The sequence below is a fragment of the Oreochromis aureus genome, linkage group 15 (genome assembly GCF_013358895.1).
Source record: "Oreochromis aureus strain Israel breed Guangdong linkage group 15, ZZ_aureus, whole genome shotgun sequence".
Classification (NCBI taxonomy): Eukaryota; Metazoa; Chordata; class Actinopteri; order Cichliformes; family Cichlidae; genus Oreochromis; species Oreochromis aureus.
Window position 1 is genome coordinate 742485 of NC_052956.1, and position 20571 is coordinate 763055.

The 20571-nt window shown below is 40.8% G+C and overlaps 2 protein-coding genes and 1 long non-coding RNA gene across 5 annotated transcripts in view; 2 read left to right on the forward strand and 1 right to left on the reverse strand.

The window, feature by feature from the left end:
• snap25a (synaptosome associated protein 25a) overlaps positions 1–12793 on the forward strand; it is a 36128-nt gene extending 23335 nt beyond the window's left edge. For 2 of the 3 annotated variants that reach the window (XM_031741844.2, XM_039599421.1), the window contains exons 5-8: positions 3414–3531; positions 8179–8298; positions 10099–10243; positions 11191–12793. In XM_031741844.2, the coding sequence (XP_031597704.1) occupies positions 3414–3531; positions 8179–8298; positions 10099–10243; positions 11191–11259 (452 nt within the window). In that variant the 3' untranslated portion in view covers positions 11260–12793. Of the gene's footprint in view, positions 1–3072; positions 3191–3413; positions 3532–8178; positions 8299–10098; positions 10244–11190 lie in introns of all 3 variants that reach the window. The other variant, XM_039599422.1, reaches the window with a different exon arrangement.
• LOC120433321 lies at positions 486–15446 on the reverse strand. Its single transcript, XR_005608493.1, has 4 exons — positions 15381–15446; positions 14433–14514; positions 13467–13484; positions 486–548 (listed from the first exon to the last, which is right to left on the reverse strand). It is a non-coding gene; the product is annotated as an uncharacterized LOC120433321 (long non-coding RNA).
• Positions 15447–15595: 149 nt separating this feature from the next.
• LOC116321903 (high choriolytic enzyme 1-like) lies at positions 15596–16496 on the forward strand. The gene has a single exon (XM_031741839.2). The coding sequence runs from the start codon at positions 15609–15611 to the stop codon at positions 16404–16406; it is 798 nt and encodes a 265-aa protein (XP_031597699.1). The 5' UTR covers positions 15596–15608; the 3' UTR covers positions 16407–16496.
• The last annotated feature ends 4075 nt before the right edge of the window (positions 16497–20571 follow it).

Sequence of the window (20571 nt, forward strand, 5' to 3'; positions counted from 1 at the left end):
ATGAGGGGCGATGGTGCAGTGTCACAACCAGAATCGGCATAGTGATAAAATGACTACATTCAAATACTAGCAGCGCTACAATTTAGCCTCCACCTTGTCGACATGTTGGTGTGACATTAGTATTAGAATTAAACGACGTGTTTCATATGCAGTTGCTTGCTTTTATTTGAGCATTTCCAAACTAATTCATTTTTTCCTTAAAGGAGTCATTTTGAGTTGTTTGATTTGTTGCATGTTTTCTTTGACTGGTGAAGGTTCAACATGGTTTCCTTCTTTCTTTCAGCTTCTTTTAACATTTGTTTTTCTTTGTACTTTGCCTAACTGCTTTGACTTTGCCGGCAGCGTTTTACTGTTTTTCTGAGCTGAGGACGACGGTCAAAGGAATTGTCATGAGTGCCAAAAGTGAAACAGATCCTGTTAGGAAGATTTAATGCCAGCAACCGCAGGAATAAAACCTTACAGCTCAACAACTCATTGTCAAGGAACCGGGCGATGACTTTGTCCCTGTGGGTGCTGCTGGCAGTGTAACCTCCAGGCTGTTCTCAGATCTGTTTAAAAGAAATAAATACATTTAAAAATATATACTTATATGACTTATTATGCTGCTTTATATCACAATAAAGGCAAACAGGTCTGAGGACAGCTAACCTGGCCTTTCCAGCCCTCCAACAGTCCAAACGATCGATTTAGCTGGTATTGACAAAACATTCGATCTATCAGCCCACGTACGGATTTGTACAATCCCTGATTAGATGCAATAAATGAGAACGTCGGCTCACAGTAACCTTATCATTTCTAATGTGAAGTGAAGGTGGTAGCAAGATATTTAGACTCTTGGCAAGTCGAGAGATCTCAGTTTTCTATTTCTGGGAAAGCTTGTAAACCAGAGCAGCCCAGTAAGAGGCCCAACTGCACCAGCATCACTCGGGGAGAGGAAAGCTCCATCCCTCCTCCAACTCTCCATTTAGCCTTGCTGCCCCGAGTACTGCAAGATCGTTTGCAACAGCTGACGGGACACAGGAGCCCGAGCTGACCTATGACCCCAGATGATTGTTTTTTTGCACCTCTGCAGCACTTGATGCTGTAGTCAACATTTACAGGCTGATGAGCTTCACCTCTGATGAAAATCATTTCAATTTGAACTTGAAGCCATCGCTGATCTTTATTTCGTATCATTCTTTAATGATTACCACACACTCAGTGTCATTACCCACTTCTCTGTAATACCACTAACACAATATGATGTCCTTTATTACCATAACTGAATGTAAACCAGGGATTTTACAAATTTGGGGAAAAAAATCAGTAAAGTAGTTTCTCAGTCCACTCCATATTTAACCGTGCCTCACCCTTCACTCACCCATCGGCCCGTCCACCAAACCAGCATGACAACGGCCCCGATGCTCACTGACCACACAGCAGTCAGATTTAAAGTCCTTTCAGTTACACTGAATCATTGTTAAAGCCACACAAACAGTTTTCAGTTAAATAGCCCCGCTGTAACGGCAGCAAAAGGTGTGCTGCTCAGCTCACAACTTCATCTGCAGCTCATAAGGGCCACATGCTGCAGCTGTCACTAATATGCAAATAATCCAGTAGCTGTAAAACGTTTAAATTCTTCCAATTTTTACATGTTAAATTAGAGAAAGGAAAACTGAGCAGCTTCCCTGCAGCTTACAACCAAAGAAAGAGAAAATCCTTGTTTTTTTCAGCAAAAGGTCTTCAGCTATAATCGACCGTCCTCCCATTTTCCTATGGAAATATCTCAGTAGAATTTTATAATACAGCCTGTGACTGTCACTAAATAAATGGGATTTCAATGTATTTTATTTGAAATGACAATTTAGTTACAATTACCTATAATACTCAAAGGTAGGTATGCTAGGATACATCCGGGGTAATACATCAGATTTCTGCAGAAAACAAAGAAATAATAACACTAAGTAAATTTAAGTATGGAGAAAGTAACTTTTACGTTGCTCATAATTTAAGGTTTTTTACAGGAAAGGAGACAAAAGTAAAGTTAAATACTACATCAGTAATTTTAGCTCTGTGTGATGTCCTGATGATTTGGGTGGGTAAAAAAAGTAGTTTGTAAGTTTGGGATGTGGACCGTATCATGGAGTGGTTTACCCTTAACTATTTTAAAGGAAAGGAACATTTTTAAGTTATGTTTGAACAGTGATTGTGAAAAAGAAAGTTAGACTTGGCTTCATCGTTATAGGGTCACATTGGCCTCCAGATTTTGGTTGTATTTACTGTTTTGTAGTTTGGTAACGGAGAACAGTCCTTAGCACACGTCTGTTGGTAAAATAACAAGACAAGAATAACAGAACAAACATCAGGCACAGCAACAGAATGAATAAATAAAGATGAAACAAAGATGCTAAAAGGCTAAAAAGATGAATTTACTCAAAGTACAGCCAAAGTATCGTTCCCACAGAGTGGGATATAATTGCATTTAATTTCAAATAATAAACATTGAAATTCCAGTTAATTACGAGGGAATTAAGCCCTTATTATAAAGTATTACCAGGATTTCTCCCACTAATCCTTCATGTTCTGGCCGTCTGCGACTGATACTGGAAGTGATGGGAGCATTTATGCTGGCTCTCTCTAAAACTGAGAAAATGTGCCAGCCGGGTATAAACTGGTACTAAAACCTGGGTTTTGTATGGGAAGTATGGTTTTCATGCAGACCCAGAGCAGCTGTTTGCTCTTATCCCCTTTTTATTGTCTTTATCCTGAGCTGACAGTCTGCTGGATCAGATTTGAGATTGAGATTGATCTATTGATTTGTACGCCGATTTCCCCCAGAAATCTCTGCTGAAACATTTACAGTTTCAATCAAATTAACCAAGAAAATAAAGAGATAATATTTACTTTCATTATTGGATTGTTGGGGACTCACGTGGACCATTTTTCTGTATTTTAGCCTTTCAAAGTGATGCACTCTACACTCAGATACACACCAGAGTACAAACGCCTCACTTGCTGCACATCATGACTCATATTTCTGTCAATCAGTCAATGAAATTCATTCCACTACTGTCATCCCTTTGTCCTGACCAGAGCAACTCGATCGTGTCGAAGATGGCATGAACCATATCAACCAAGACATGAAGGAAGCCGAGAAAAATTTAAAAGATTTAGGGAAATGCTGTGGGCTTTTCATATGTCCATGTAACAAGTAGGTACTGATAATGTGCCCCAAAGGTCCTTTACATATGTGGTGGCGTCCAGTTTTTCCTTTTTTTCTTTTTAAGTTTTTGTTTTACTTTCTTTCGTCATAGTGTCTGAAGTTGTTGTCTTCTCTCCTTTGTCCTCTCTTTATCTCTTTCTTTCTCTCCTCTTCTCTCTCTCTTCTCCTTCTGCTTCGTTCTGTGGGGGATAAATGACTTGTGTTTAATCAGAGCAACTGGAGCGCATCGAGGAGGGAATGGACCAAATCAATAAGGACATGAAGGATGCAGAAAAGAATTTGAACGATCTAGGGAAATTCTGTGGTCTTTGCTCCTGTCCATGTAACAAGTAGGTGCTGCTTGCCTGCCTGCCTGCCTGCCATTTAAAATTAAGAACAAGTATCTAAGAAAAATAAAACCGAGGTAGAAGTGGCATCACAATGGCCATCAGCCAATAGTCTGCTCTACTCCAGCTCCAAATAAACACTGAGCCTGGCCCACAATGTGGAACGATTAACTTTAAAAACGTCCCTATTCAGGCCGTCCACTTAAAGTCGAACTGAAATTAAACATTTCCAGTTGCAATATGATGATTTTTTTAAAAACCCAAACATCTAAAACAATAACGTGATTTCCTGTAACAGTACGTGACCCTCGTTAGGCCCAGTCATGTTGGTTAGTTAGCACTTTTTCTTTTACTTCCACCTGATCTTATCTTCTTTTATTTAAATATTTATCAATATTTGCTGATTCAGTAGCATCTCCCACACCCTGGTCTTGCTAGCATTAGCCGTCTTATTGTCAAATAAGGTAACAAATGACTAGACTATTAAAACATACACTACATATGATGTCCTGCAGAAAGTGCTGAAGGTTTAGCAAATTATGGAGTCTAAGTACCTTATAAAGTTAGTACATGTGCAGTGTAGTATATGCATGAAATACAGAGTAAATATAAAGTACATTCAAAGTAGTGTACAGGGTATACAGAGTAGTGTATGAAGTTGTATATTAGAGTAGTGTACTATTATACAGAGTAGCATACACAACAGCAGCTCGTAAGGAACAAGCGTGGAGAGCGCCAAACCTTCATTTAAATCAGTCCTAAAACAGTTACAAACGCCATTTATATACATTTTTGGTTATTTTTGAAGTTTTCTTGTTTTGTTTTTTAACAATAGTGATCTGTAATTTCAGTTCGACTTTAGAAAAAATAAAAATCAATAAAAAATCTGATAATTTTTTGCATTCTGCAGATGATTGTGGGCACATGCAGCAGCCTTGGGTTCTTGTGGTGCTTGTCCACTGGATTGGCATCTAACCAAAGCAGACTTAGCATAGCAAACATACTTGATGCATGCTCAGTCGTCCAGGTAAGGAAATCCCAAGAAGGTGATTGTGTTCATCTGGACGTTTTCAGTGGGAGAAACGTTTCGTCACTCATCCAGGTGACTTCTTCAGTGTCAGCTGATCATTGATCAGTGAATTGGCATATTAATGACCATAAACTGACCTCACAGCCCATTCTTCATTCAGTGGTGCTGGTTTCAGTCATTGTGTAAATGTACTGTTTATAAGGTTGGAAACCTGCAGTCAGCCGAGACTGAAGAAGTCACCTGGTGAGGATGAAACGTTTCTCCCACTGAAAACGTCCAGAGGAACACAATCACCTTCTTTGGGCATAGCAAACATAGTGTCCCAGAATTTATAGCTCCCCAACTGGGAGCATCTCATAGTCCAACAGTCTGAACCATCACCGAACAATTGACCTCGAAAAGCTGCTAAAATTCTTCCAAAGTTAAAATTGCGAAGGTAACCATCCAAATTCACTACCCAGATTTTTACATACCTTGTACGGTCAAATCAGGCTTATACAAATCTACTGGTGAGACCCAAATTCCATAAAGCCGAGCTCTAAACGTCCAGTCCTCCACGTACTATCAGCTCTCCCCCACCCAGCCAAGGCCATGCTTCATCAATAAGTGCCTCTCTTCCACCAAGTGCCATATTCTCTAAGCTTCCACTTCTCCAAACAGCAATGGGAGTCGTCTACATGCAGGTGTAGCCACTGTAGAAGTCCCACTTGTAGCAGTCGTATCGATTCCTTCTGAAGAGGGTTTTTTCTCATTATTGACGCATGGTGGTGGGAAGATGGGACTTCTACAATGATACCAATGCAGCTGCTGACCTTCCCAATTATAAAAAGTACTTAGATTTAACCAAAGAGCAGGGCTGGGGCTCCAGAAGCATCTTGGCACTTAGATCATCCTAATGTGTTGACTCCAGATGGAAATTTAGCGATCTTGGTCCCAAAATGCCTTTGGCCAGCCTGGTCCAGGACTGGTTGACACTTCTCCTCATCTGCATGATCTCTACCACCACCACACTGCTCTGACATCCAGTAGATCCTCACCTGTTTGCAGGCAATGAGACCTTTCTGTTTCCCGTTGAACACCCCCTCCCCCACTGCCTTCTAAGAGCCACCGAGCACCAATAACATGGAATGACTGGCGAGCATGACCCTTTGAATGCTCATGCATGCATGATGATGTAACTCATAACAGCAATGCTACACATGATGATGCTAAGATCATGATGTTGATGTTTACAATGAAAATGATACTGATGGTGATCCGGATGAACAGCAATCGTTTTGTGCCAAACTCACATCGGAGCGTGTTTGGATTTCATTTGTGAGCAGAGCTATCGTTTTGTAACTTTATGGGTTGGACCAAATTCAAAGACATACAAAGAAAAATAAAGTTAACTGAAGTCCCTGCTTGGCAAAAGATGGAAAAGAACAAAGAATGGCTTCTAAAGGGAAGATAAAAGAGAAATGCTGCATAACAAAACTGTCAAATGCTCGAAGTATGGCAGCGAACACGTTGGAAATAGGAAAGAAATGACAGAATGACACATTCAGAGCAAATGAGAAAAACAGGAGTGATCTGTGGTGTAGCTTGCAGCTAGAAAGTGGGCTAGGACACATGCGCAGTGAGATATTTTTAGGAACGTAGTCAGGGTCGATGTATAAAATGGGTGCATCATGCCACAGCACTGTGTGCAGGACCCTTGTTTCAGTGTGGGTCCGCTCTGGTTCTGCTGCAGTTAGTCTGCAGTGCCACCTCTCCTGCAGAGCGCTGTGCTAATTTAGCCTTTATCCCACACTGGCAGCTAAACACTGATGTTTGCTAAGCTCCCTTTCCTGCAGGGAACTCGCTCACATGTAGGTCAGCCATATCAGATAGTGGCAGGATAGCCTGCTGGGATATTGACTCAAACTGCCTGCACACATAGCAGGATGCTGAAAGATATACATTTGACATAATTTAGTGAGATCTTTTTTCAGCGCTGCTGCTCACTGTATCTCCTGATCCCTTCAGCATGCTGGCTGTCTCTCAGAATTAGCAGACCCCAGATTTCCTTCTTAAAGGCTTCATGTTGTGGCCGTGTGAATGCCACTCATGATCTGGTGGGGGATTGCTCGAGTTGCAGGTCACTCAATAAATGAGGCAGAATGACTTCAGTCTTACCACAAGTCCTGCAATACTCATATCATCTAATCAGATCATCTCTGCTCAATCAGAGAAAATCTGATTAGAAATGTGCAGTATATCCTTTCTGAGACAGCAGGAAAGTAAATTGCAAATTAAAGTTTTACAGAAGGAGAGGAGATTAAAAAAGATGAGCAGAAAGAAAGAAGAAAACAGATGGAAAGATAGAGGACTTAGACAAGGGTAGAGTGTGTGTTAATCATATTGGTGTGTGTCAGCAGGGACAGGGCGCTCAGCGAAGCCTTGCCTCAGTCCATTTCTATTAATAAGAGCAGTGTAGGAGGCGGCTGAGCCATTGCCATCCCTGATACAGCTAGGATACATCCATACAGCACTCCATGGTTATAAAAACTTAGGCACTGCGATCCAAGCAAAGAAGTGGCAGAATGCTGCTGAATGGGCAGGAACATGTTCAGATATGTGAATAGTTACACAGACGGCATCGACAGCGCCTTAGAGCTCTAACTAAAGAGACACTGTTACCTTCCACTCCATCTACCTGCTGTGTGGAGCCAAAACAGATGCTGAATGTGACAGAGTGAGCTTTGATAGGCCGAGCGGCCGAGCTGCGATTGTGCTTCGTGTTAGCACAGCTGTACAGACGCAAGCAGATGTGACTTTCATTGAGAGATAAGCTGAGTCACAACCATTACCCCACTCCTCTCTCTCACCGCCTCAACTGGCTAACATGACCAGGACTCTGTGACATACAAAGACATACAGGTGTGGGGGGTGGGTGATGCAGGTGGTTCAGGAACAGGTAAACCAGGCGTTATTCTCTGCTGACTCCCTCCAGTTTCTTGTTTTGTTTTTTTCTCCTTCTTCTTGTTTCGCAGTTTGTTCTCCGCATTGATCGTCGTCCCTCCCAACAACGTGACAGTCCTGTACACTCTGTGTTGTGTGTCTGCCACAAGCTCTGTCTCTTCTCTGTTTTCTGTCACACTGTGGGAGTGGGGTGTGCTTCACTGTTGCAATAACACAGAAGTATGCTGGTTTAGGACAGAGAGAAGGAATATGTCTAGAACATGCTATGTTAAGACACGAAATGACACAGGACTGAATGTCTTAGCGTACAGGGCTTGCCTGATTCTGAACAGTATGTTATATACCTGCAATATAACATCACACACATAAGTACTGTGTTACAACAGAATGAGCCTGTACCTACCAAACCCAATCTACCAGCCAGTCCATGCCTGCTATGCTTTGCTCGACCTTAGTCTAGTCCCCACCATATATTTATGTGCTGGTTGCATGAAACCAATTAACACTGTGTGTCAGCTACATGCTAATATATTTATATATGTGCTGCTGCAGTACCTCAGATCCAAGGCTCTCTTTGTTAGGTTTGACTAATTGGAAGCCAGCCTGGTTGAGGTAAATGGCGAGTCACTTATTTCAAACTGTTGAGTAACTTTCTCTCCGTCACTGCCGGTGGCCAGGATGAAGAGCGGAGCCAGCAAGGCCTGGGGGAATAACCAGGACGGGGTGGTGGCCAGCCAGCCCGCCCGCGTGGTGGACGAACGCGAACAGATGGCCATCAGCGGAGGCTTCATCCGCAGGTAGGAGGAATGCTTGAGTGTTGGATGGAAATCACAAATGTGCAATTTTACGGGGCACATTCATCTTGTCTGGAATATTTCGAGGCAAGATGAGGGTAAATGTGCACATGGCATTGTTTTTGGCCTCACCGGCACCCCGACTACTCTAGCAAAGTACACCAGCCTTTATGTAGCATAAAGATGTCAGTCCGCTCTCATCAGCCACTTTTTTAGGTGCACTGTTCTAGTACTCTTACTTTTCCTAAAAGAACTGCCTTAATCCTTCATGCCATAGAACTAAAAACATGCTGGAAACAATCCTCTGAGACTTTGGTCCATATTGACATATTAGATCCATACTGCTGCTATAGACCCATGATCCAAATTTCCCGCGCTCTGTTAGATTGAGATGTGGTGTCTGTGGAGATCATTTGAATACAATGAACAACACTGTCAGGATCTCCAGAGCAGTAATGATTTGATCTTTGTGGGCAGGGAATGGATACACATGATCAGCAATAATACTCAACAATGCTGCAACGTTTCATCAATAATCAAGTGTACAAAAGAAAATCCCATCACTAGATCACCACCAGCCTGAACTATGACTCCATGCTTTCATAGTGTTTGTGCCAGATTCTGAGCCTACCATCCAAATGTCACAGCAAAAAGGTTTCTGTTTGAAATATCCTGGTATTTTTCATAATTTCCTAAGCTTTCCTTCAGCTCACTGCCAGTAACCATTACAACCATGTACACGGATAATCGATTATTCCACTTTTTACGTACAGTCGACCTTGGTCAGTATTTAAATGTACCCACACAGGTACTGACAGGTACTGACATCAGCTCTACTTTTAGCACTTTAGTGATACTTAATGTTACAACAGGTGTGAAAGAGCAAATGAAGGCATTCCTACTTAAATACCATCGACTAATAGAAAAAACACAAGTCACCAGTTCAGCGTCTACTGAAGGTCGAGCTACATGAACATCTGTAAATGCACTGAAAGGAAAAGTCAGATAAAGATGAGGAGCAGCAGAAAAAAACATTTATTATCTGATTCTTGTCTTGTTGTCTTCATATGTAATCAGATTACGTGATGGAGAACTATAATACTGCCCAAAGGTTGGTTGCCAGATATTTGGCTCCTCCTGATGTATTTACCGCGCTGTCATTTGTCAGTCAGTGGTTTTCTTCACTCGCACCTGTATTTGTTGCATTATTTTAAGTCGACATCAGTCTAACTCGGCACCAAAGCCTCACACTTTGCCAGTTTGTTGATGGATCCAGTCGCTGAACATTTAGTCGACATTTTCAACGACCTTTTTGTCCAATTACACATAAATGAAGCAACTTTCATGTCTGGAAAACAGTTTTATGTAAATTCTTGATATGTAAAGATTTCACAGAAATTATTTTAACATTATGTTTTTGTTGACTGGTAAATCATTTCTTTGACTTACACAATCACTACACAATATTCAGTCTGTGCACGGAGTAAAGTTATCCAAATCTATATTCTTCAGGCTTTAGACTTTAGTGTGGATATTAGATTATATCATATTTCACATTCAGTTTTTTAAATCTAATATGTATCTATATATTTGAAAGATTAGGAATTGTATATCTGGATATTTAACACTGTGACATTGTAATATTAATAAACAAATACTGCAGTAAACAGGATCCTTCCTGAGGTCAGAATCTGCTCTTTGGAGGTTCAGAGGTGAAATCTGGACAACAGCGTCGCAGACTGCAGTGGCAAAATGTGCTGCACTGGTTTCCTGCAGAGTTAAATGTGACCTTTTGTATGGTAGGGTAACAGACGATGCCCGGGAAAATGAGATGGATGAGAACCTGGAACAGGTGGGTGGCATCATTGGTAACCTGCGCCACATGGCCCTGGACATGGGCAACGAGATCGACACCCAGAACCGCCAGATCGACAGGATCATGGAGAAGGTACGCGCACATGACGAGATACAGATTTCACAGCTTTTCAGCTTTTTCTTCAAACGCACCGGGTTCACGTAATCGCCAAGTTGAGTTATTTTGCTTATTTAGTGATTTGGCTCCTTGCAAATATAACAGTATTGGACCAGTGTGGACGAAGGAAAAGCTTGGAAAGCCTGGTTTGTATACGACACCAGCTCAGGTTCAGAAAGCTCAGCCAAGTTTGGTCTTTTATAGGCTGCAAGGTATTCTCCATGGATATTCCAACATTCACTTACATCCCCCTGTTTTCTGGTTTGGTCTGACTACAACAGTAAGAACATCCAATTGGCCACGATGTGAGGATGTGCGAGAGCGCTGTAAACATGCCCGTGCTAATAAATTTACATTTACAAATGTTGAAATGCTGGTGATTAGTTAGAAAATTTTAAAATAATGTCCAGCCTTAATGCTTAAATAACTTAATGCCTTTGACGCAGAACTGTGCAACTCTTGATACTAAGATATAAAGGAATGACACTTTCTCTCATTAAAATCAGGTCAGAGATAAAATGCAGACACGAGCACAGAAAAGTTGTCTTACCTTTTATTTTCTTAAGCATTTCTATATTTAATGGTCTCTTTGTATAATGTATAATGGAGTCTTTTAAAAAAGCTCCATCTCTACGACGCCAAAAGTAAAATGAAAAGTTTTTGTAACTTTTTGGATATTTTGCATAAAAAAGATGAGATGCTGAAATCCTTCTTTGCGCACGAGTTAAACGCTCAAACATCATATGTCAAACTGATTGTCCAGTTTGAGCATATAAACCATTGAACATGTCATCAGCTGCAGCTATGGCCTAAATCTATCTAACCGGGTACTAAACATAGCGATAAAATACCAAAATATGGATCTGTGGAACAAACAAAGCCCTCTCATTACTTTTTGCTGTAAAAATCTTCCTCTCTCACAGGCCGACTCCAACAAGACCAGGATCGATGAGGCCAACCAGCGCGCCACAAAGATGCTGGGCAGTGGCTAAACGCCCGGAGTCCGGAGCGTGAACGTCGCGACGTCCCGCGCCACGCATCGACAGGCGCTGACATGCTTTCATCATGGTATTGACCTTCTAGGTTTGCACACATGCACATATCGCCTCCCCCGCCCATTGTAAATGTTGTTCTGTGTCGTCTGTCGAGCTTTTTCAAGATGATTGTCCTCGTAAAAAGATGATTTCTTATACTCCGTATATCATTCTTTCCAAAGGTTGTATATAGTGCTGACTTGATGGATCTCTAGCTCACCTGTGAAGTTTTTAATCTCTATGTCAAAATATATATATATATATATATCACATATCATATATATATATATATATATATATATATATATATATATATACACACACACACACACGAGCACACTGCTCTGGATGACAAGTATATAATAGGAATGCTATACAAGCTGTTTGTTTTTCTTCCTTTTCCTTTTCGGTATCTCAGTATCGTCTTAGTAAAACTGTGTCATTACATATAGGCTACTGTCATGCTCCTTATTTTGGTGTTGTCACAAAAACGGCGGGAGAAGAGCGATGGCAAACATGAGTCACTAAGCGGCGGTACAGTTGGGCGGGACGGCAAAGAGCACTTACAATCAAAAGGCAGTCCTTGGTCCATTTTCCTTCATCGCAATCATACTGAGTTACTGTTTAGACAATGTGCAACTAGACTCTCTGTAGCTGTATTAGACATTGCATTCCAAGTGATGTGAATTGTGCGTTCTCTGCATGACAAATGGTAGATTTTAGTCTTATAAATAAAACCTGTCTGAAAAAATATATATAAAAAATGATAACATGGCAGTAGCAAATTGACAAAACGCATGCTCGGTATTAGGACACAGTTTATCGTTCCATACTCCTGCAAGTTTGCAATAGTGCCACTCTTTCTGTCTCGATATATTTACCGACTGTGACCATCTCGTTGTACAATAATGCAAAAGGGATCAAAAAAGTGAGATGAAGTTGAAACAACTGAGGACTTTGGGTTGTATTGCAAAAAAATGACCTGTTTTCTAAATGATTATGCAGTTCAGCGATGAAGATGTTGATTATATGATGAAAGCTGAGGACTGGTTGTGTACTGTATCATAGGTTTTGGATGCTCTGAAAAAAAATAAACGTTTGCAATGTAAAGCAAAGACGCATATTTCTGAGAGACCTTACTTTTATAAGAAAACTGTATCTGTAAGTTTATTCTCCCCGTGTGGTTTGTTATTGGTAAAATAATGACAATATTAAATAACAATTACGACTATACTCTGAAACAAAAAAATACATACAAATGGGTTTTTTTGTTGCTTCTGTACTTTAGAGCTATGCACACCAAATCGCCAAAATGTCAAGTAGTTAGAGTAAGGTGATGAATTACCTAAACCTGAATGACACAATAGGTTAAACTGTGAGATTGATGTCCTCAACGCATGTAATACTAAAGACTCCCTCTCTGTATCCTGTCAGTGTGTGAAGTGGTGGACATTTTGTAGCTAGCTGAATTGATTAAAAGTAATAAACCCTAGTTGCATCCGTGTCTGTCTTTATTGCTTAGAGACTCTAATCTCAATCTCTAAAGTCCAGGGTGGCATTTACCCAAACTACTGCTCACTTTTTAGATTACAACTTATGCAGCAGACAGTCCACCCGATGGCCCTGGTTTCTCTAAACAAGAAGCCACCAGCAGTCCAGGGATACACTGACACTTTAGCTTTGGAGTAAGTTTAATATATGAGAAGAGCCACACTGAAAGGCGAGAAGTGATTCCTAAAGAGCCAAAACATTCAGAAATGTCAGCTGAGGAAAACACAGTAAATACAGAAGTTTCAGTCGAATAACCAAAACTGCTAAAGTTTATCCCCCCTTCTTAAAGACCTATATTTAAAACCTGTAAAAGGTTTTATTGTTTCATAATAAAAAAAATTACGAATCCCTTCTGCTATCCTTTTTACCTTTCACCTACAGCACAAAACTGATTAAAAGAACATTTGGACCAAGTTTAACAAAAACAGTTGTCACATTAAAAAAAAGATTTACACTTTTTTTCCACATCAACTGATTTATCCACAATGTTTGTCATTTTCTGATATATTTTGCTTGAAACTGCCAAAATTTCCATATAAGCAAGTTACATGCTAAATATTAGCTAAACTTCCATGTAGATTAGCTTACCTCAGTGCAAAAACAAAGTAACTTACCTGTGATTTGTGTTGAATCTACAGAAAAAACAAAGAATACCAATCACAAAATTGTTTTGTAAGGGATCAAGTTTTGTTTTACAGTTGCTATGATGGGCTAGCTAGCTAGCTACTAGCTGTAGCTTTATGTTTAGTGAACAGACCAAGCAGAAAACTCTGGGGGCTAAAAATTAAAGTGCATAAACTGCAGGTCTTCTATCTGAGTCCAAACTGTTCCCCACTGTCCCCATTTCAAAATGCCAATCTTTACCTCAGAAATTAACATATTTAAGCCAAGTGTATATAGCTGATTTCAACCTCTATTAAAAAATATAAGGAGGGATTTTTTGCTAACTCGCTCATTTAAGTCTTATTATAGCTCAAACAAGGCATTTCTCAAATATGGGTACAAAAACAACTATGGCAGCGATATCCTAAGGTTTCAAAATGGCAGCCAGTCAAGGATATTAACAATCCTCAGCTATGTTTGCTGTTAGCCAAATTTAGGTTACCCATGTTGGTTTACTGGTGATGGTTTTAATGGGATTAGCTAACTTCTCAGTAAATGCTAACTGAATGCTAGGGGAACGTAATTGGTCAGTGGCAATGCTGACCCTGGACCAACATCAAATTGTGTGCATCAAGCTTCTCATTTGAGCCAGATGTGCTATATGGACAAAAGGATTTAGCCACGCCTCTTAGAATTCAGGTGTTTTCTGCTCCATTGCCACAAGTGAAACTCAAGCAGTTAGCTATGCAGGTGCCTGTAGAAATATTTGTGAAAGAGTTGGTCATTCTGACGTTTACTGAATTAAACTGTGCTACTGTAGTAGGATATATATTTGTCCATATAGTGTACCAGAAGAATGTCATGATTTAGACTAAATGTGGCCTGATGATGGTGTTGTGGAAAGTTTGTAATGTACATCAATGACAGCAACGTCAGAAGACGCTCTTTCTCTTTGGGACACACATAAATGTGAGCACCTGATTCCTAATGAAGACAAATCGTGGATGGAAGAACAGAAGGACTCAATGACCGAAGAACAAAAGGTAAACCTTAGATTTTCTGAAAACAAGAGAAAATTGTATAAATTATTACAATAATGATGCATTTCAGCCAAGTTTAACAGAAAAAAACTAAACCTTTGTAATGAACCAAATCCATAATTACTTACTACGGTACACAAAAAGCATTTTATTCACATTTGTTTCCTCGTTTCGTTTTAAGTCAAATGCTTTCAAATGTTCATTCTAGTAAAATCCAATGTATGAAAGTTTATAGCTCATTTAATGATTTGACTTTCCTTCATACAAAGCACAGTATGAGAGACAAAACACGAATAAAATATTTGACAGGAAGCCAAAATAAATAGATGAGAACTGGACTAACCTTCCTCGTTGATCTGAGCAGTAAAGTTATCAAGTTTCTTTAGCGAGTTTTTTTTTTTTTTTTTCAGCCATTTAATTGTTGGTCTGACCAAAATTTTGTTGTATTTCAGTTTTGCACTTTGTCTGTAGTGTGATTCTAATGTGTACATGTTCTATAAAATGACAGGACTAACATATTTATATATATATATATATATATATATATATATATATATATATATATATATATATATATATATATATATGACAATGTCAATAAATAATTGTTTGAAATAATTCTTTCAAGGTTCAGGCTTTACAGGGATGATTTATGGTATGAACAGCAGATTGAAACTATTTTAACTGTGTTAATGAGAGAAAAACACAACAACTGGAAAAGTCTTGTGAATTTTTCATTGTGAGTTATTTGACTGTCCAAAATAAGAGTGAAACTAAAGGTGGTTGCAAATGGAGAATTTGAGGACTTTTTGGTTGTAGAAGTTTCTGATGTGTAGTTAAACAAGTCCCACCCAGTAAAGTAACTGTGTTGATCCGTCCACAGACCTGACATAACACAGCATGTTGAAAGAGTAGGTTTGTCTGTGCAGTCCTCCCTTCTCAGGTTTGTTTAGGCCCAGCGATGTGGACCCCAGCCCATAATCCTCCTGCAGACACACCTGTAGAGGAGAGTATAAAGACCCGAGACTCAACTGTGTCCGGCACGAAGCTCCAAGGAGTCTCTCCACAGCAGCTCTGCAAAGAAGCTCCACAGCTACCAGACCCACTCTGAAGATGAGTCCCTCTGTCAGCCTGCTGCTGCTGCTCCTGCTCGGCCTCTCTCAGGCTCATCCTCTCATGGAGGAAAGAGGAGGAGGAGAGGGCCAGGTGGAGGAAGACCACACCACTGATATCACCACCAGGATTCTGACCGCAAACAATGGCAGCAATGAGATCCTGCTGGAAGGAGACATCCTGCTTCCAAAAAGCAGAAATGCCATTAAATGCCAGAGTTACCAGAGCTGCCTGTGGCAGAAAGACAACAACGGCCTGGTGACGATTCCCTTCACCATCAGCAGTGAGTACAGCAGTGGGGAAAGGCAGCTGATCAGAAATGCCTTGCAGTCCTTCCACAGCCAGACTTGTGTCCGCTTTGTCGACCGTCAGTACCAGAACGACTACATCAGCATCGAGAGCCAGAACGGATGCTTCTCTCCTCTGGGCAGACAGGGAGGGAAACAGGTCCTGTCTCTCAACAGGCAGGGCTGCATCTACTTTGGCATCGTCCAGCACGAGGTCAACCACGCTCTGGGCTTCCAGCACGAGCAGACCAGGAGCGACCGCGACTACTACGTCAGGATCAACTGGGAGAACATCGACCCACAGATGGCCTACAACTTCGACAAGCAGGACACCAACAACCTCAACACTCCCTACGACTACTCCTCCGTAATGCACTATGGAAGAACAGCCTTCTCCATCAATGGCAGGGACACCATCACCCCCATCCCCAACCCCAACGTCCAGATTGGCCAGAGGCAGGGCATGTCCTACTGGGACATCACAAGGATCAACCTGCTGTACGGCTGCTGAAAACACACGTTAACTTGTCTGATTTGAGCTTTTCATTTGTTCCCAAAGGTTCTTTTATCAATGTGTTTTCATTGTGTTTACTGTGTTAATTTTCTCTTCTTCTTCTTCTAACTTTGTCTTTAAAAAAGTCAAACACAGAAATAAAGTGCATTGAAATAGTGTTTTGAACATGTGTGGCTTCATCGGGTTAGCAACATTTATATTCCTTTGGTCTGGATCAGATGCTCCTGATGGTGGATCAAAATCTTATGCAACTTTTCTTCAAAATTTCATTGATTTCAACACGATCCCCATCACCGCTGGCCTAAAGCCTACATCGTGACAGAGCCTCTTTCACACATGGCTGTAGGCACTCACTGTTGTACCTCAGTCCTGACTTCCTCCATATATACTGATGATTAGAAGCAAAATCTAATTCAAATTCAGGTTCTGTGTAAGAATTTGTTCCTATTTCTTAGGGAAATTAACTCTAATATCCAGTTTTCTCAAATTATTATTGTTTTTTTAAGGACATTGATGTAGTTTTGCTTGAATAATTCATAGATTATTGCTAAGTGGCTTAACAAACAAAAAAACGATTCCTTCAGGCCCCTGAAGGTGTCCTGTGGTGTCTGGTACCAAGAGTTTACCGAAAGATCATTTAAGTCCTATAAGTTGCAAGTTGGGGCCTCCATGGATCGGACTTGTTTTTCCAGCACTGGAGAATTTGGAATACAACTCAACACCTCAAGCTCATTGTTGTGCTCCTCAAACCCTTCCTGAACCCTTTTTGCTTTGCTGAAAGAGGCCACATCCATAAGGCAATATTGTTTCCATGAAAGGGTGTACATGGTCTGCAACAATGCTTAGGTAGGTGGTACGTGTCATAGTAGCATCCACATCAGTGGCAGGACCCCAGGCTTCCCAGCAGAACATTGACCAAAGCATCACACTGTTTTGGAGATCCTCTGACCCGGTCATCTAGCTATCACAAGCTCATGTCAAACTCCCTCAAATCCTGAAGCTTGCCAATTATTCCTGCTTCTAACACGTCAACTTTGAGGACAAAATGTTCACTTCCCCCCTGATATATCCCACCAACTAACAGGCATCATGTCACCAACTGTCAGCGGTCATGATGTTATGCCTGATCAGTGTAGAGTCAATCTGTAGGCTTCTGAAAGAAGACAGGACTTAACACATCAGTTTTTTCACAAGTGCTTTGCATTTGTGAAATGAAATGTAGCTAATTATGTCCTTTCCCTCCTCATGAACAAATGAGGGGAAAACACCAGGAAATGAAGAATAAAAAATGGTGTTTATCTATAAATTCCTTTTGTTTTAGATCAAAGTACACAGCTTTTTACAGAGGAGGCGCAGGCTTGAGAGTACTCGAAGCATTAGTGAAAACAAGTGCTGCAGCGTTGCTCCAGAGGAGGATCTCTCTCCCTCTCTCTGGCTCAGGTTCATCCATTATTCAGCAGGATAAAAAACATCCTTGACAAAGACCAGCGGATGTTACTGGAACACGGTGGACTGTTTGGGTTTTGGAGCCACTGTAACAACACACTCTGCCTCATCATATAAACTTGCTCTCGATTCATTCGTTTTCTGATTTATGATGATAAATGTAACATTAAAAAATGCACTCTATGCAGCACTCAGTCAGTAAATGTTTGGCTATTGATAGGAAAAAAGGATACTGTACTGATGAATAAACAATAAACACATAAAATAGTGTGTAAGTACATCTTCCAACAAACGATGCATTCTCATAAACTTATTATTGATGTGTTAAAAAATTCACAGGAGCGGGTTTGTGGAAGCTGCCATGTCCCCCGCTATATTTTAATATAGTGCCCAGGAGGGACACCTGCCTTCCCACTACTGGCATCTAATGTATGTGGCTACACACCAGTGGAGGAGAAGAGAACTTGTAGGTGTTCATGTGCTCTAGAGGGCATACCTGCACCTCCAGACTTAAGATGTGAAGGATCATACCTGTTTTATCAAGGGTTCCCCATCATGAAAGAAATGAATGTGTGAAGAACAGAGACAACGCCACTGACAGTCATCCTCATCTCCTGAACTGAAGTCAGTGCTCTAACACACAAAAACGTGCATAAACATGCTCATTTATTACCAGTATTGCCACAATCGACAATACTGCTTATCTAATCTACGATAACTGTCAGTAGATTAGACACGCAGTCCATCCATCTCTAGACAGCTGACAACAAGCTGGCTAAACAACAGCAACAGCTGATTATAGGCTAAGGTTTCATGCCAGTTAGGTGCAAGTGTCCTAAAATCTCACTTTACCTCTGATAAACAGTTTTACACATTATATGAGTTTATTCACTAAACAGTCCAACAAAGTCGCATCCATTTCAAAGGCAGTTTCACTAACGTTGGCTAACAGCAGCTAACAGAGGCTAAAACAGCAGTGCTTACCAACAACATCTCAGTACAGCCGTCATTGTACACAGGAGTGAACATCTCTGACTCACTGACCTGTATTGGACTCCTTTCACAAAGTTTTACAGCCTCTTCCAGGGTAAATCAAGATGGACGCTTCTCACTCATTACTAACATCCGAATGAAAAATGGACCTACCTTCGACTGGATCCGCCCCAGGAGAAAAACTCAGGAGCAGATCCAGTCCAAACAGTAGTAGAAATACACCCGTTGTAGTGTTTCATGTTTCATGGCTCTCTCTTGGCAGACTAAAGCATCTTTGTCCTACAGCAGCTGCTCTCTTCCATCTGTTCCCTACTCTCACTGCAACACAAACTAAGCAACCACAAATGAACAAGAACTACAGTCAGAAAAACTGTTTCAGTTCTCACAAAATTATCATCACTTGGTTTTGAGTTGAGGTGTTAATTTTTGAGCAATGCAATTTTTAAACATAAAAAAAAAATCAGGCACCAGGTGACAATTCAACCTGTACACTGACAAAGTGTTCTAAGCAAGTACTGCAACCTGCACCTATGAACGGCATACTGTTCATGTATAGATAAGAACACACTGTTGTCTATGAACGTTTTCTGTCCTGAAGTTGAGTTTTGGTCATTAAAACTTATGTCTGCACTGAGATTTGTGCACAAACTGTATCTGGCTGCAGGCAATCCCCCGAGTGCAAGCAGCATGCCTCGTTTTCCACATGTCCACTCCCTCACGGCCTTATTTGTCACACTACCCCTACCTCGCTCTCCAGTCTCCTCAACTCCACCCCCTCCGTGCCCTAAGCTGTCTCGTTCTTTTTTTATTTTAATGTCTTCTCCACTTGCCTCTCTTTGATCACTACTCTTATCCTTCTGCCGAGCTGTGTGAGCTATCTCTCTCCCATCACTGGCACAGTCTAGGAGTTGGTTTTGTCAGAGTCAGCAACTACACCCTGCAGAAATAACAGTGTCCTGTAACACACTCACACACACACACACACACGCACACACACTAATGCACAGGAAATAATTGCCCGTTTCTTTTCTCAATCCTTTGGCAGGTTAAAATATGAAAATATTATTTTATGTTTTGGATCTTTTGTAATAACCATTCTAACATATATGCATCAACAACTATTCACGTTTTGTAAAGTAGTTTGTTTATAGATTGGATTTATCACCCGTAATGAATTAGTAATGAATCCATGAAATATAATTTTGGGAGATCTATCCTTCAACACGATCTTCTGGTGCACCTCCAGACTGATTTCTCCCCTGCCTCTATGCTCGAATTGTCTCAGACTTAGAAAAAAGATGAAAAATAAAAACCTTTGTGTCACTAAGAAAAAAAATGGTGGTTGTTTTTCTTGCTGTCGGAGACCAGTTGCTAGTGGTTGGACTGACCAGCTGGTCACCCAGAGGTTAAGTGTGCAACATCAACCTCTGGATAACTACTTTCAATTACAAGGTGATTGCACAGGTCATCTGGTGGGATACAATCCGTCTCCAGAAAATCATGGTGGCTGGACCAACTGCAGTCACAGACAGATAACTGTCATCTTATTTATAAACACAGACAGATTGCCAACACGATGTGATCAATCTGAGTCAGGCTGTGCCAGCGAGTCATCTGTGACGGGTTTCTTTGCAACAGAAGACTCAGCTGGTTGTTTCTGGTTATATTCCTGCTATATATGCTTCACTAAGTCATAGAAACATGTAAAAAAATTATGTAAATA

Excerpts from the sequence above, each read along its gene's own strand:
- LOC116321903 (XM_031741839.2), top strand. The coding sequence starts at position 15,609 with ATGAGTCCCTCTGTCAGCCTGCTGCTGCTGCTCCTGCTCGGCCTCTCT.